The sequence below is a fragment of the Hemitrygon akajei genome, chromosome 10, assembly GCF_048418815.1.
Source record: "Hemitrygon akajei chromosome 10, sHemAka1.3, whole genome shotgun sequence".
Classification (NCBI taxonomy): Eukaryota; Metazoa; Chordata; class Chondrichthyes; order Myliobatiformes; family Dasyatidae; genus Hemitrygon; species Hemitrygon akajei.
In genome coordinates this window covers 21,838,128-21,851,399 of record NC_133133.1, presented here as the reverse complement: position 1 = coordinate 21,851,399, position 13,272 = coordinate 21,838,128, and the positions used below count along the sequence as shown (strand labels likewise).

General features: G+C 42.2%; 1 protein-coding gene across 1 annotated transcript in view; it reads left to right on the top strand.

The window, feature by feature from the left end:
* Nucleotides 1-1,643: 1,643 nt before the first annotated feature.
* Nucleotides 1,644-13,272, top strand: part of LOC140734053 (G-protein coupled receptor 83-like) — a 28,378-nt gene continuing 16,749 nt past the window's right edge. The window contains exons 1-2 of the mRNA XM_073057637.1: nt 1,644-2,277; nt 12,976-13,101. Coding sequence (XP_072913738.1) covers nt 1,882-2,277; nt 12,976-13,101 — 522 coding nt within the window. The 5' untranslated portion in view covers nt 1,644-1,881. The remainder of the gene's footprint in view (nt 2,278-12,975; nt 13,102-13,272) is intronic.

Below are 13,272 nucleotides of genomic sequence, written 5' to 3'. Positions count from 1 at the left end.
CGGTGGGGGTCCTTGATGATGGATGCCACTTTCTTTTGGCAGCGTTCCTTGTAAATGTACTCAGTAGTGGAAATAAAGACAGAAATTCTTTTAGAATAACTGAGTAGTTCAGGCAACAACGGGTAAACAGGCTTAATATTTCAGGTCAAAGACAAATGGTTCAGATTCTGGTGTAGCTTTTTGAGCTGAGAAAAAAAGGTCAATTCCACAAATGTGACCTGATGTGCTGACAGCTTTCAGCATTTTCTATCATTTGAAAGCTCCAATTAAATGTATTATTTTATGGATCAGTACACTCAGAAGCTGTGTGAAATGCAAAATTTGGCTACTTTTATTTTGATCATCTTTTCTCCTCTAGAAGAAAGATATCAAAGCTGAAAATGCTTTCTACATCTTTGCTGGAACAACTGACACATCCAAATACTTGTTAAGTCTTCTTTCAGCGTCGGTGACTTGTTTGCACAGCAATTTTCCTATGAGTCATGAAGGATTTGTTTTAGACTGCTGTTCTGCGGGACTGTCACAACGCCACCACTTGTCTTTTTTTTTGCAGTCACCGAAAGTTTGTCTGAATTATTTATGTTCTTGTTGTCTTCAGTGCAGTCTTTCTGCGTTAATGACCCACCTCAGTCAGAGTGTACCATCAGCGGTGCACATTAAATCGGGTACCACTCGCTTGCTGACAAAGCCAAAGACACTGACACTAGCAAAAGAGCGACAGAATTTGCACTTACCGTGAATTGAAAATAAAATAAACGGAAGACGCTGGAACTCTAAAATAAAAATAGAAAATGCTGGGAGCGCTCAATAGATCAACCTGCACCTGCGGGAAGAGAAACAGAGTTCACGTTTCACGTCGAATATCCCACGTTAGATTTGAGGAGAAAAACATAATTGCGTTTAAGCAGGATGAATGGGGTGTGAGGAGAGGGATATCTCTCCGATAGGGTAAAACGTCATAGGGATACGGGGTACACAGGGCCATCTGGTCATGCGGTTTAAGTATCTGGGCGGTCTGTGGCTTCGTTACCCTTTGAGGAAGCATGCTTCAGATCTTAAAGGCGCTCTTCAGCTGCCTCGTCAAGCCGATGTAACCCTGGAGAGACATGTAAGGCCAATCGGTGGCGGGGAGTGTAATTGTTCATTTTTCAGTTTGTTAGAGCGCTGTTGTCATTGCTGAGGATAACGAAATTGCAGAGCTCTGCCACTCAGTGCAAAACAGCATACTGGCAATCCTGCTTCCGAAATAGATGTCCTGGTGATCTATCATTGTAATCGAGAAAATAAAACTGGAAAAATCTAGTGTTTCCCGCTTTTGTTCTTTTTTAATACATATGATTAATTACTGTGCGATTTAAATGTGCAAGTGTCTTATTCCTGTAAAAGACAGAGGTTGTGTGGGCGTCTCGGCTTATTAACTCGACTCTGAGTAAGAGAAGGAGCTGTAATTTTAAATGTTTTGCATTTGAAAGAGAGAGAAAAAAATATTCTACCGGCTCGTCCACGAATGACTGGGAAGTGCTGAAACTTCGGACCACTTGGGCAAGTCTCAGTGATAAACTGATACAGCAAAACGAATGATGAAGCCATCTGATTGGCTGAAAGGAGAGGATTCGATTGGCTGATTCAGAAACCCCGCCTTTCGAGGTTTGCCAGGCTTTGTATAAATGATGCTCAGCTCGGCGCCGCAATGTTGCTGAAATAAGGGGGTCATAAAACTAACGCAACCTTGTTCCCAACAACAACAAAAAAAAAGGCTGAGGGCTTAATTACTGTGCTGCCGGTTTTGTAGATAGACTGTTGCAAACGGCGAGGTTTCCATAGCTGTAGACTTGCTGGCTAGAAGACCGACCCAGATGCCCGTAAGTTTGTGAAACTTGAATGATTGCAATGAGCCGCTATCTGTGGCTTCCCTTGTCCTATGTAACCAACTCCGTCCGCAAGAACGGTGAAGAGGTCAATGGCAGCGACTACTTCCTCGCACTATATGGCCTCTCCAACACCACCTCCTTCTTCAGCTGGGGCAACCTGACCATCGAAGATTGGGGCATCTTCAACAATCATACCAAGTATGAAGCCGAGTCCAAGAACCCGACTGTGAAGGCGCTGCTGATTGTGGCTTACTCAGTCATCATTGTCATCTCACTGTTCGGCAATGTCCTCGTCTGCCAGGTGGTGATAAAAAACAAGCGGATGCATTCCGCAACGAGCCTCTTCATAGCTAACCTGGCCGTAGCAGATATTATGATCACCCTTCTCAACACCCCCTTCACACTGGTAAGCCCTGCTTCTTGTCTTAACCAAAGTGGAGATCTCGAGAATTATCTTGAGGTCAAGCCTATTCGAAATATGGTTTAGGTCCTGATGGGCGTTTGGGTCAAAAACAAAGCTAAGAAAGACTTGGGCCGTCATTGCTCCTGCATATTGAGTAGGCAGAAAATGGGATTCTGCAAGCCTGAATTTTCTAACGCGATAATCAGCATACTCATAAGCAATGAAAAGATTTTGACAGAGTATTTTTCTAAAAGCAGATTCATGTTTATTGCAATGGATGATTAGTCTCAGTACAGTTGTACTGTCATTGTTAATTACCAGAAGAGTATTCTTTCAAAATAAAAATGCCATATTGGAGGTATTGATTAAGTTATTGGAAGATATTCTAAGGGACTAGACATATGAGTATTTACATAGACAGGCACTGATTAGGGATAGTTAGCACAGTTTTGTGTATGGTAGGTTGTGTTTAACTAATCTCATTGAGTTTATTGAGGAAATTCCCAGGAATGTTGATGAAGACAAAGCAATGGATGTTGTCTACATGGACTTTAGCAAGGCATTTAACACATGGGAATTTGAACAGGAAAGTTCATTTGCTTGGTATTCAAGATGAGGAGGTAAATTGGATTAGACATTGGCTTTGTGGAAGAAGCCAGAGTGGTAATAGATGGTTGCCTCTAGAGGATTGGTACTGGGCCCATTGTTGTTTGTCATCTATATGAATGATTTGGGTTAATGTGGTTAACTGGATCAGCAAATTTGCAGATGACCCGCTTGATTGGGGCTGTAGTAGATGGCAAGGAAGACTAACAGATCTTGCAAAGTGATCTGAGTCAGCTGAAAAAATATCAGTGAGTGGTAGGGCACTATGGAGTGTAGTAGAACAAAGGGATCTGGAAATACAGGTCCATAATTTATTGAAAGTGGTGGCACAGGTAGACAGGGTTGTAAAGAAAGCTTTTGCCACAGAAAATTTACAAGGATGTTGCTGGGTCTGGAGGACCTAAGTTATAAGAAAGATTGAATAGCTTAGGACTTTATTCCTTGGCGCAGAGAAGAATGTGGAGAAATTTTATAGAAGTATACAAAATTGATGGGTATAGATAGGGTAAATGCCAGCAGGCTTTTTCCACTGAGGTTGGGTGGGACTACTTCTGGACATCATGGGATTACAACTAGAGTTCATGAGTTAAGACTGAAGTGATAAAGTTTAAGGTGAACATGCAAGGAAACCTCCTCACTCAGAGGGTCGTGATTGTGTGAAACAAGCTGCCAGTTCATGTGAGCTCAATGTCAATGTTTAACAGAAGTTTGGATAGGTACATGGATGGTTATGGTTTGGGAGCAAGTCGATCAGACCAGGCAGTTTATATGCTTCAGCATGGACTAGATGGGCCAAAGGTCCTGTTTTTGTACTGTACTTTTCTAGGATACTATATTGCTTCTGCTAACCTTTGACAAATGTGCAGAAATTTCTAGCAGGATCACCAAGTGGGTGAGGAAGGTGGGAGGATGGCAGTCAGTGTCAAAGAATTGAAGTTAGCCATTATCCTTGGGACTTCATGGAAACATTCCTGTGCTCCTAGCTGGGAACCAGGGCCAAAGGAATAGTGGATTCTAGCAGATAGTGTGACAGTCAGGTGGTGTTGATTCCACTGAATATGGTAGCCAACTCGCAGTGATGTGTCTGCATTCACCTGCTGATGGGAAATAAGCTATATTAACTTTGACATAATTCCATAAGATATTGGAGTAGAATTAGGCCTTTTGGCCCATTGAGTCTGCTCTGCCATTCCATAAAGGCTGATTTATTATCTCTCTCTAACTCATTCTCCTGTCTTCTCCCTGTAACCTTTGATGTCTTTACTAATCAAGAACCTGTTAATCCCTGCTTTAAATGTACCCAATAACTTGGCTTCCACACCTGCCTGAGGCAATGAAATCCACAGAGTCGTAACACTCTGGCTAAAGAAAATCCTCCTCATCTCTGGTCTAAAGGGACATCCTTGTATTCTGATGTAGTGCCCCCTGATCTTGCATTCTCCCACGAGTAGAAATATCCTCTTCACAATTCATGTTTGAGTTCAGATGTGACCCCGGTGGTGAGGGTTGGGGATGGTCCACTAAAATTTTTTGAAATGCTGTTGCCCAAATGATTGGAAATCCTAATCATTTCTTTGGCATTTATTTGCTGAATAAAGATTACAATGGCAATGCCAGCATTTTTTATCCATCCCTGATCACCCTTGAACTAAAGGCAATTAAGCTGATGACTCTGAGTCACATCGGGAAAGGTTGACAGATTCCTCCCACTGAAGGACATTAATGAGCTAGATGACTTTTCATAATAATTGAACATATTTATGGTTACTGAGACTGATGTTGTAGTAATATATTTCAAGTTTTGAACATCTATTTCAGATTTAGAACATGGACATTGCAGCACTGGAATAGGACTTTAGGCAAATGATATTGTGCTGAATGAATCTAATTCCTTCTATCTACACAATGTCTCTATCTCCCCCCATTCTCTACACATTCATGTACCTATCAAAAAGCCTCTTATGCACCACTATTGTGTTTGCCTCTAGCTCCACCCTGGCAGTGCATTCCAGGCACCCATCTCTCTATTTTTAAAAGAAAACGACCTGCACATCTCTTTTGAGCTTAACTCACTCTTACCTTAAATACACACCTAGTATTCAGCATCTTTATCTTGGGGAGAAAGATACTGGCTGTCTACTTTACCTATGCTTTTCAATCTTCAAACTTCGGTCAGGTATCCTCTCAGTCTCTACTTAATTTATTGAATTATTTTGAATGTAACTTCTCCAGTCTTGGCAAAGATTCTGTTAGGTTAACTGCCACAGCAGGATCAATAGTAAGGAATTATAGATGCCTGTCAATAATACTTTAATTTATTTACACATAGTAACAGGACCTTGAGCCCCAACAAATGACACCATGAAATCAATTAACCTATGTATTGACCTATACGTTTTTGGAATGTGGAAGGAAGCTGGAGCACCCAGAGGAAACCCCATGTAGTCACCAGGAGAATGTATAAACTCCTTACAGAATGTTGTGGGATTGAACCCAAGTCAGTGGCACTATACTACCATTATACTATCCACTGTTCTACCAGGTCACCCAAGGTGGTGATCTCACTGAAACGTGATGGGGTAGATGCAGAGAGGTTATTTCCCCAGGTGAATGTATCGGGACCATGGCTCAAAATAAGGAAATGGCCATTCAGGACTGAGCAACAGGAACTGAACTGGGCTGCTGGCACTGCAAGAGTGTTACAAACTCCTGTGTTTGTAGTCGGGGGAGTGGGGTGGGGAAGCAGGCAGCTGTGTTATAATTATCGCACTACTTGCCTTGGGGTTTAACAGACCCCATGAATCTGCATGAATTTAATAGCTTTGCCCAGTTCTTTCTGCATGAATGTGCTTCAAAAAAAAAAATAGCATTCCTACCAATGTGAATATGCACGGTAAAATATTAGGACTTGAATTATTGCTACCAAGGGAATAACCCATTAATTTTCAGTGCCTCTCATTAAGTATCTCTCCCTCTGTAAGAGTATATAACTGCTGACGGAACCCTGATCCGCTGGATCCTAATTCTGTGTCGGCTCCAGAGGACATGTCCTTTGTTTGGCAACCTTAATTTAATTTGAAATTGGGATAATATGCTCAAGGCTGCAATCTTCAATTGAATTAACTGTTTGGCATGTCATTGATAATGAACATTTTAATTAAAGCTTCAGGTACTTTTTTATGACCACCTGGGAGTAAGTCAACAGTAATATAGACAGGGCATATCAGTTTAAAATCATAACTGTCCTGGATTTCCATTTATTTACAAGTCTCCTGAAAAGACAATGCAAATTACAGCTTTGAGAATTGTACATGAAAATGCATTGATAATTAAAAATGTTACTGGCTGATCTTGCCAGGTATATTTTGATCCACAATTTGGTGTTGCCTCTGATCTGTGTGCTTTATTATGCTGACCAGTCAACTGATTTTTACTGAGTAACAAATACAAAATGCTGGAGGAACCCAACAGGTCAAGCAGCATTTATGATGAAGAATAAACAATCGACAGGCCAATCCCTTCATCAGGACCGGAAAGGAAGGGGGAAGAAACCAGAATAAGGTGGAGGAAGAGGGAAAAGTAAAAGCTAGCAGGTGATAGATTTAACCAGAGGAGGAGGAAGGGGGATGAAGTAAAAAGCTGGGAGGTGATAGGTGGAAGAGGTGCAGAGCTAAAGAAGTAATCTGATAGGTGAGGACAGTGGATCATGGAAGAAAGGGAAGGAGGACGGGCACCAGAGGGAGGTTATGGACAGGGGTGGAAAAGAGGAGAAAGGGCAATCAGAAACATTCTTGTTTATGATTTTTATCTGATGTCGGTATCCACTTTAGTGAACTGATGTGTCAAAGTTGCAGTAAATTGGAACCACTACTTCAGGAACCACTACAGTTCCTTTCCAAATGGGTGACATCACTAGCCCTGTTTCTCTCCAGTTAAGGTCTAGATCAAATTGGGTTAGTTAATTAGGAAGATGAACCCCTAATATCATTGTGCTGGAGTGTGTATCTTGTATTCTCTTAAACCCACCCACCCCTTCTACCATCTCTCATTGAGCCAATGTGGCAGCTGGTGTTCAATCCAGAGATGTGTGAAGTAATATAATTTGGAAGATTGAACATGAGGCAGGGAATATGGTTATTGGAAGGTTTCTTAGTGTGGAGGGGCAGAAGGATCTTGGAGTACAAGCACATGGGTCCCTTAAAATTGCCATGCAAGTTTATATGGTGGTGAAGAAAGCATATGGTGTGTTGGCTTTTAATCGTTGGGTGATTGAGTTCAAGAGCCATGTTGGGCTCTATAAAACTCTGGTTAGACCACACTTCAAGTATTGTGTTCAGCTTGTTCACCTTCGGAACGATATGGAAGGTTTAGAGAGGGTTTACCGGAAGTTTTAAAGAGGAGATCTTGTATGGAAAGCTTGAGCAAACTGGAGTTTTGTTTGGAGTAAAGGAGGATGAGTGCCAACTTGATAGAGGTGTAGAAGATCATAAGAGGCATAGGTAAAGTGTACTGTCGGTGCCTTTTCCCAGGCAGGCAATGGCTAATACAAGAGGGCATCTTCTTAAGGTAAGTGAGGAAGGTTTAGGGTTTTTAACATAAGTTTCTGGAATGCACTGCCAGAAGTAATAGAGGCTGATGAGTTGTGGACATTTAAGAGGCTCTTGGAGATGTGCACGGATGAAAGAAAAATGAATGGGATAAGTCAAGAGTTCCCAACCTGGGGTCCATGGACTCCTTGCTTAATGGTATTGGTCCATGACATAAAAATGCTTGGGAAACTCTGGGCCAAGGGCTATGTAGAGGAAAGGGATAGATCAGTTATGGAGTAGGTTTAGATAGATGAGCACAGTATTGTGAACTGAAGTGCCTGTACTGTGCTGTACTGTTCAAGGTTCCAGTGGAATATATTGGGTTTAAATACAACACACACAAAATGCTGGTGGAATGCAGCAGGCCAGGCAGCATCTATAGGAAGAAGTACAGTCGAAGTTTTGGGTCGAGACCCTTCGTCAGGACTAACCGAAAGAAAAGATAGTAAGAGAGTTGAAAGTGAGGGGGGAGGGGTAGATCCGAAATGATAGGAGAAGACAGGAGGGGGAGGGATGAAGCTAAGAGCTGGGAAGTTGATTGGCAAAAGGGATACAAGGCTGGAGAAGGGGGAGTATCATGGGACGGAAGGCCTTGGAAGAAAGAAAGGGGGAGGGGAGCACCAGAGGAAGAGGGAAAACAGGCAACGAGTTATTGTGAGAGGGAAAGAGAGAAATACAACAAAAATTTTAAAAATGAAAAATTAAGGATGGGGTAAGAAGGGGAGGAGGGGCATTAATGGAAGTTAGAGATATCAGTGTTCATGCCATCATGTTGGAGGCTACCTAGACGGAATACAAGGTGTTGTTCCTCCAACCTGAGTGTGGCTTCATCTTGACAGTAGAGGAGGCCATGGATTGACATATTAGAATGGGAATGGGATGTGGAATTAAAATGTGTAGCCACTTGGAGATCCTGCTTTCTCTGGCGGACCGAGCGTAGGTGTTCAGCGAAACGGTCTCCCAGTCTGTGCCAGGTCTCACCAATATATAGAAGGCCACACCAGGAGCACTGAACAGGTGAAGTGTCGTCTCACCTGAAAGGACTGTCTGGGCCCCTAAATGGTGGTGAGGGAGGAAGTGTAAGGGCAGGTGTAGCACTTGTTCCGCTTACAAGGATAAGTGCCAGGAGGGAGATCGGTGGGAAGGGATGGGGGGGACGAATGGACAAGGGAGTCGCGTAGGGACCGATCCCTGCGGAAAGCAGAAAGTTTGGGGGGGGGGGGGGAGAGAAGATGTGCTTGGTGGAGGGATTCCGCTGGAAATGGCGGAAGTTAAGGAGAATTATATGTTGGACCGGGAGGCTGGTGGGGTGGTAAGTGAGGACGAGAGGAACCCTATCCCTAGTGGGGTGGTGGGCGGATGGGGTGAGAGCAGATATGCGTGAAATGGGAGAGATGTGTTTGAGGGCAGAGTTGATGGTGGAGGAAGGGAAACCCCTTTCTTTAAGAAAGGAAGACATCTCCTTCATCATGGAATGAAAAGCCTCATTCCAAAAGCAGATGTGGCAGAGACGGAGGTATTGAGAGAAGGGGATGGCGTTTTTATAAGTAACAGGGTGGGAAGAGGAAGTCCAGGTAGCTGTGAGAGTCTGTGGGCTTATAGTAGACATCCAGTAGATAAGCTGTGTCCAGAGATAGAGACAGAGATCAAGGAAGGGGAGGGAGGTGTCAGAAATGGACCAGGTAAATTTGAGGGCAGGGTGAAAGTTCGAAGCAAAGTTAATGAACTCAACGAGCTCAGCATGTGTGTAGGAGGCAGCGCCAATGCAGTCTCTGATGTAGTGAAGGAAAAGTGGGGACGGATACCAGTATAGGCTTGGAATATGGACTGTTCCACATAGCCAACAAAAAGGCAGGCATAACTGTTACCCATACGGGTGCCCATGGCTACACCTTTAGTTTGATGCAAGTGGGAGGAGCCAAAGGAGAAATTATTAAGAGTAAGGACCAATTCTACTAGACAGAAGAGAGTAGTGGTAGAGGTGAACTGGTTGGGTCTGGAATCCAAAAAGAAATGGAGAGTTTTGAGACCTTCCTGGTGGGGAATGGAGGTGTATAGGGACTGGACATCCATGGTGAAAATAAGATGATGGGGGTCTCGTGTTTGAGGTTTAAATACAAGCTAGATGAAGTGCCTGCTTCAATCTATTTAGAAACATGCTATGCTGGTTAGAAACAAGCAATGAGCATATAAAAAGATGCATTAAGTAAAACATATAGCATGCTTGGAGCATAATAACAAGACACTTCAACCCTATCGTTTGCAAGCTTCTTCATCCCGTTAAATCAAGTGTCTTTCCAATATGGAAGGATATTATGTGAGCTGAAGGAACATGTGGACATTTAATTTGGCTGTACGCCAAACATGATCTTGCTTTCATGACAAATGCCCAGTTCTGAGGAAGCAGGTAATATAGCCAATGTTTTTTATCTTGCATTTAGATATTCATCAAGTTGTTGTCATTATATAACAATGAGTTTAAACTTAATTTGGTGACAAACCTTAGTAAGCTTTACATTCTGTCAAGTTTGCATCTCAAGCCATCAGTAAAGTGACAGCAAAGTACTAGGAAATGTTACCAAGTCTGAAGTGGTGAAACTGCAATGTGAGCTGCGCTTTTGGGTTTTGACTGAACAGAGTGCTCAAGGTTTCACTTAAAACTTGCCACCTGAGTGTAAGTTTAAGCATTATGCTTTTGACCTAGTTAATCAATTTAATTGAGTTTAATTCGGTTCCAGGATAATAATGCACAGTTGATTAATGTAATGGCACAATGAAGACTATGGGGAGAGGGGGAAGAAATGTCTCACTCTCTGTAAATTAGATTTATTTTTTTGAGATAGACATGAGTACTACAACACGGAAACAGGCCTTTTTGCCCACCTAGTCTATCCCAAAACCATTTAAACAGCCTACTCCCATTTACCTGCACTGGGGCCATAGCCCTCCAAACCCCTTCTATCCATATACCTACACAAACTTCTCCTAAGTGTTGAAATTAAGCTCACATACACCACTTTCACCTTTCACACAAAACATATGATCTCTGGTTGTTATCCCATCTAACCTCAGTGGAAAAAGCCTGCTTGCATTTACCTTATCTATACCCCTCATAATTTTGAATACCTCTATCTAATCTCCCTTCAGTCTTCTGTGTTCTAAGGAATAAATCCTAACCTATTCAATCTTTCCTTATAAATCAGATTCTCCCAACCTGGCAACATCCTTGTAAATTTTCTCTGCACACTTTCAAACATCTTTCTTATAAGTACACAAATGCACACAACACTCCAAATTAGGCCTCACCAAGGTCATATACAACTTCAACATAGCATGCCAACTTTGTACTTAATCCGTTGATTTATGTAGGCCAATGTGCCAAAAGCTTTCTTTATGACACTATCTACCTGTGACACCACTTACAACAAATTATGGACCTTTGTTCTCAGATCTTTCTTTCTGCCACGTACCTCAGTGCCCTACCATTCACTGTAAGACCTACTTTAGTTGGTGCTGCCAAAGTGCAACACCTCACATTTGTCTGCACTAAATTCCATCCGCCATTTTCAGCCCATTTTTCCAGCTGATGCAGATCCCTCTGCAAGCCATGATGGCCTTCCTTGGTGTTCACTACACCACCAATCTTGGTATCATCCACAAATTTGCTGATCCAGTTAACACACTGTCATCTATATCAACAATCTGGATAATAAACAGCAACAGACCCAGCACTGATCCGTGTGACCACTAGTCACAGGCCTCTAGTAAGAGATGCGACCATCTACTACCACTCTCTGGCTTCTCCCACAAAGCCATTATCTAATCCAATTTACTACCTCAGCTTGAACACCAAGCGGCAAAACCTTGACCAACCTCCCATGCAGAACCTTGTCAAATGCTTTGCTGAACTTTTTTAGGCAACATCCACGGTCTTTCTTTCATCCACTTTCCTGATAACTTCCTTGGGAAAAAAAGATGTGACCTACTACACAAACTATACTGACTATCCTTTCAGTCCATGTCTATCCAAATGATCAGCCATGATCATACTGAATGGCGGTGCAGGCTCAAAGGGCCGAATGGCCTACTCCTGCACCTATTTTCTATGTTTCTATGTTTCAAATACTTTTATGTCTGGTCCCTTGGAATACCATCCGATAACTTGTGTCACTCATGGGTCTACAATTTTCTGATTTGCATTTAGAGGGAGACTTTTTAAAGTGTGGAACAACATTGGCTACCCACCAATCCTCTGGTACCTCTCCTGTTGCTAAGGATGATTTTAATATTTCTGCTAGGGCCCTGGAAATGTCTGCACTTGCCTCCCGTAGGGTCTGAGGGAATACCTTGTCAGGCCCTGAGAATTTATCCACCTTGATTTGCCTCAGGATAGCAAACACCTCCTCTGTCATCTGTACAGGGTCCTTGAAGTTGATGCCACTTTGCCCCACTTCTCTAAACTCCATTTCTGCCTCCTGAGTAAATACAGATGCAAAAAAAATTACCGAAGATCTCCCTCATCTGTTTTGGCTCCACATATGGATTACCATTCTGATCCTCCAGAGGACCAATTCTATTCCTTACTAATTCTTTTGCTCTAACATATCTGTAGAATTCCTTGGGAGACTGAGAGGAAAATTAGGTCAACCATGATGAAATGGTGGAGAATTCTTGAAGGGCCAGATGGCCCAATTCTGCTCTTTTACCTTATGATCTAGTGTTCTTTTGATTCTCCTTTGTTTTGTCTGCTAGAGCAACTTCATACTTTCTTTCAGCCTTCCTGATTTCTTAAGTGTTCTCTTGCATGTCTTGTACTCCATAAGCACCTCAGCATATCATAAAATCTGTAATCTATAATGACAAGGTCTGTGGAGCTGTAGCATTCACATTCCTGGGGCAATTTTTGTGAACATTGGTGACTAAGTGCATTGATCAAGTGTAGGACTTCACTTGAAATACTTCAAGCTACATGATCTGCTGAATACACCTTTATATGGATTATCTACATGAACACCCTACCATTTGAGAAGAATTGAACTGTAAAGTTGATTGGAAAGATGGTATATTCCAACAATAGTGTTGGTACACTCACCCACTTTCCCTGCTCTACAGGCTAATCGGATAAATTGCTGTTGGACACATTAAGTTGAAATAAAAATAAGTAAACTACAATCACTAGTGTTTCTCCAAGCATGCAGCAGGTTTGGGAGGGGCTGTATTCAACCACTTTTAGGTAGCTGTTAAAATTGGGACACATGCAGCTACCTAAAAGTGGTGGAATACAGCCCCTCCCAAACCTACTGAGTGGAATTATGTTACACATAACCAGTGAAGGAAGTTGAATTTAACTATGTTCATAATTTATGGTCAATTTGAGAGTAGGCAACATATGCAGTATAGCGAGCAGTTCCCCTACTCTTAATGTTGAAAGGTCCATTAATTATCTGCAGGAAATGAATATATATTACAATTTTATTGACATTTATTCCTTTTTTTCCCCTTGCAGGTCCGTTTTGTGAATAGCAACTGGGTGTTCGGCAAGTTGATGTGTCATGTCAGTCGCTTTGCTCAGTACTGTTCTGTACATGTTTCTGTCCTGACCCTCACTGCTATTGCTCTGGACCGGCACCAGGTACAGTATCCACAGGAAAGGCAGCAAAACACGAAACCTTCTGCACCTAATTGGGAACTATTGTGGGGAAACAATTCACTACATTATAGGATTCAAACAAAAAGATACCCAAGTATAAAGGTTTTTTCAAATGTTTCCTGCAATGCAGTAAGACTTAATAAATGTTTCTTG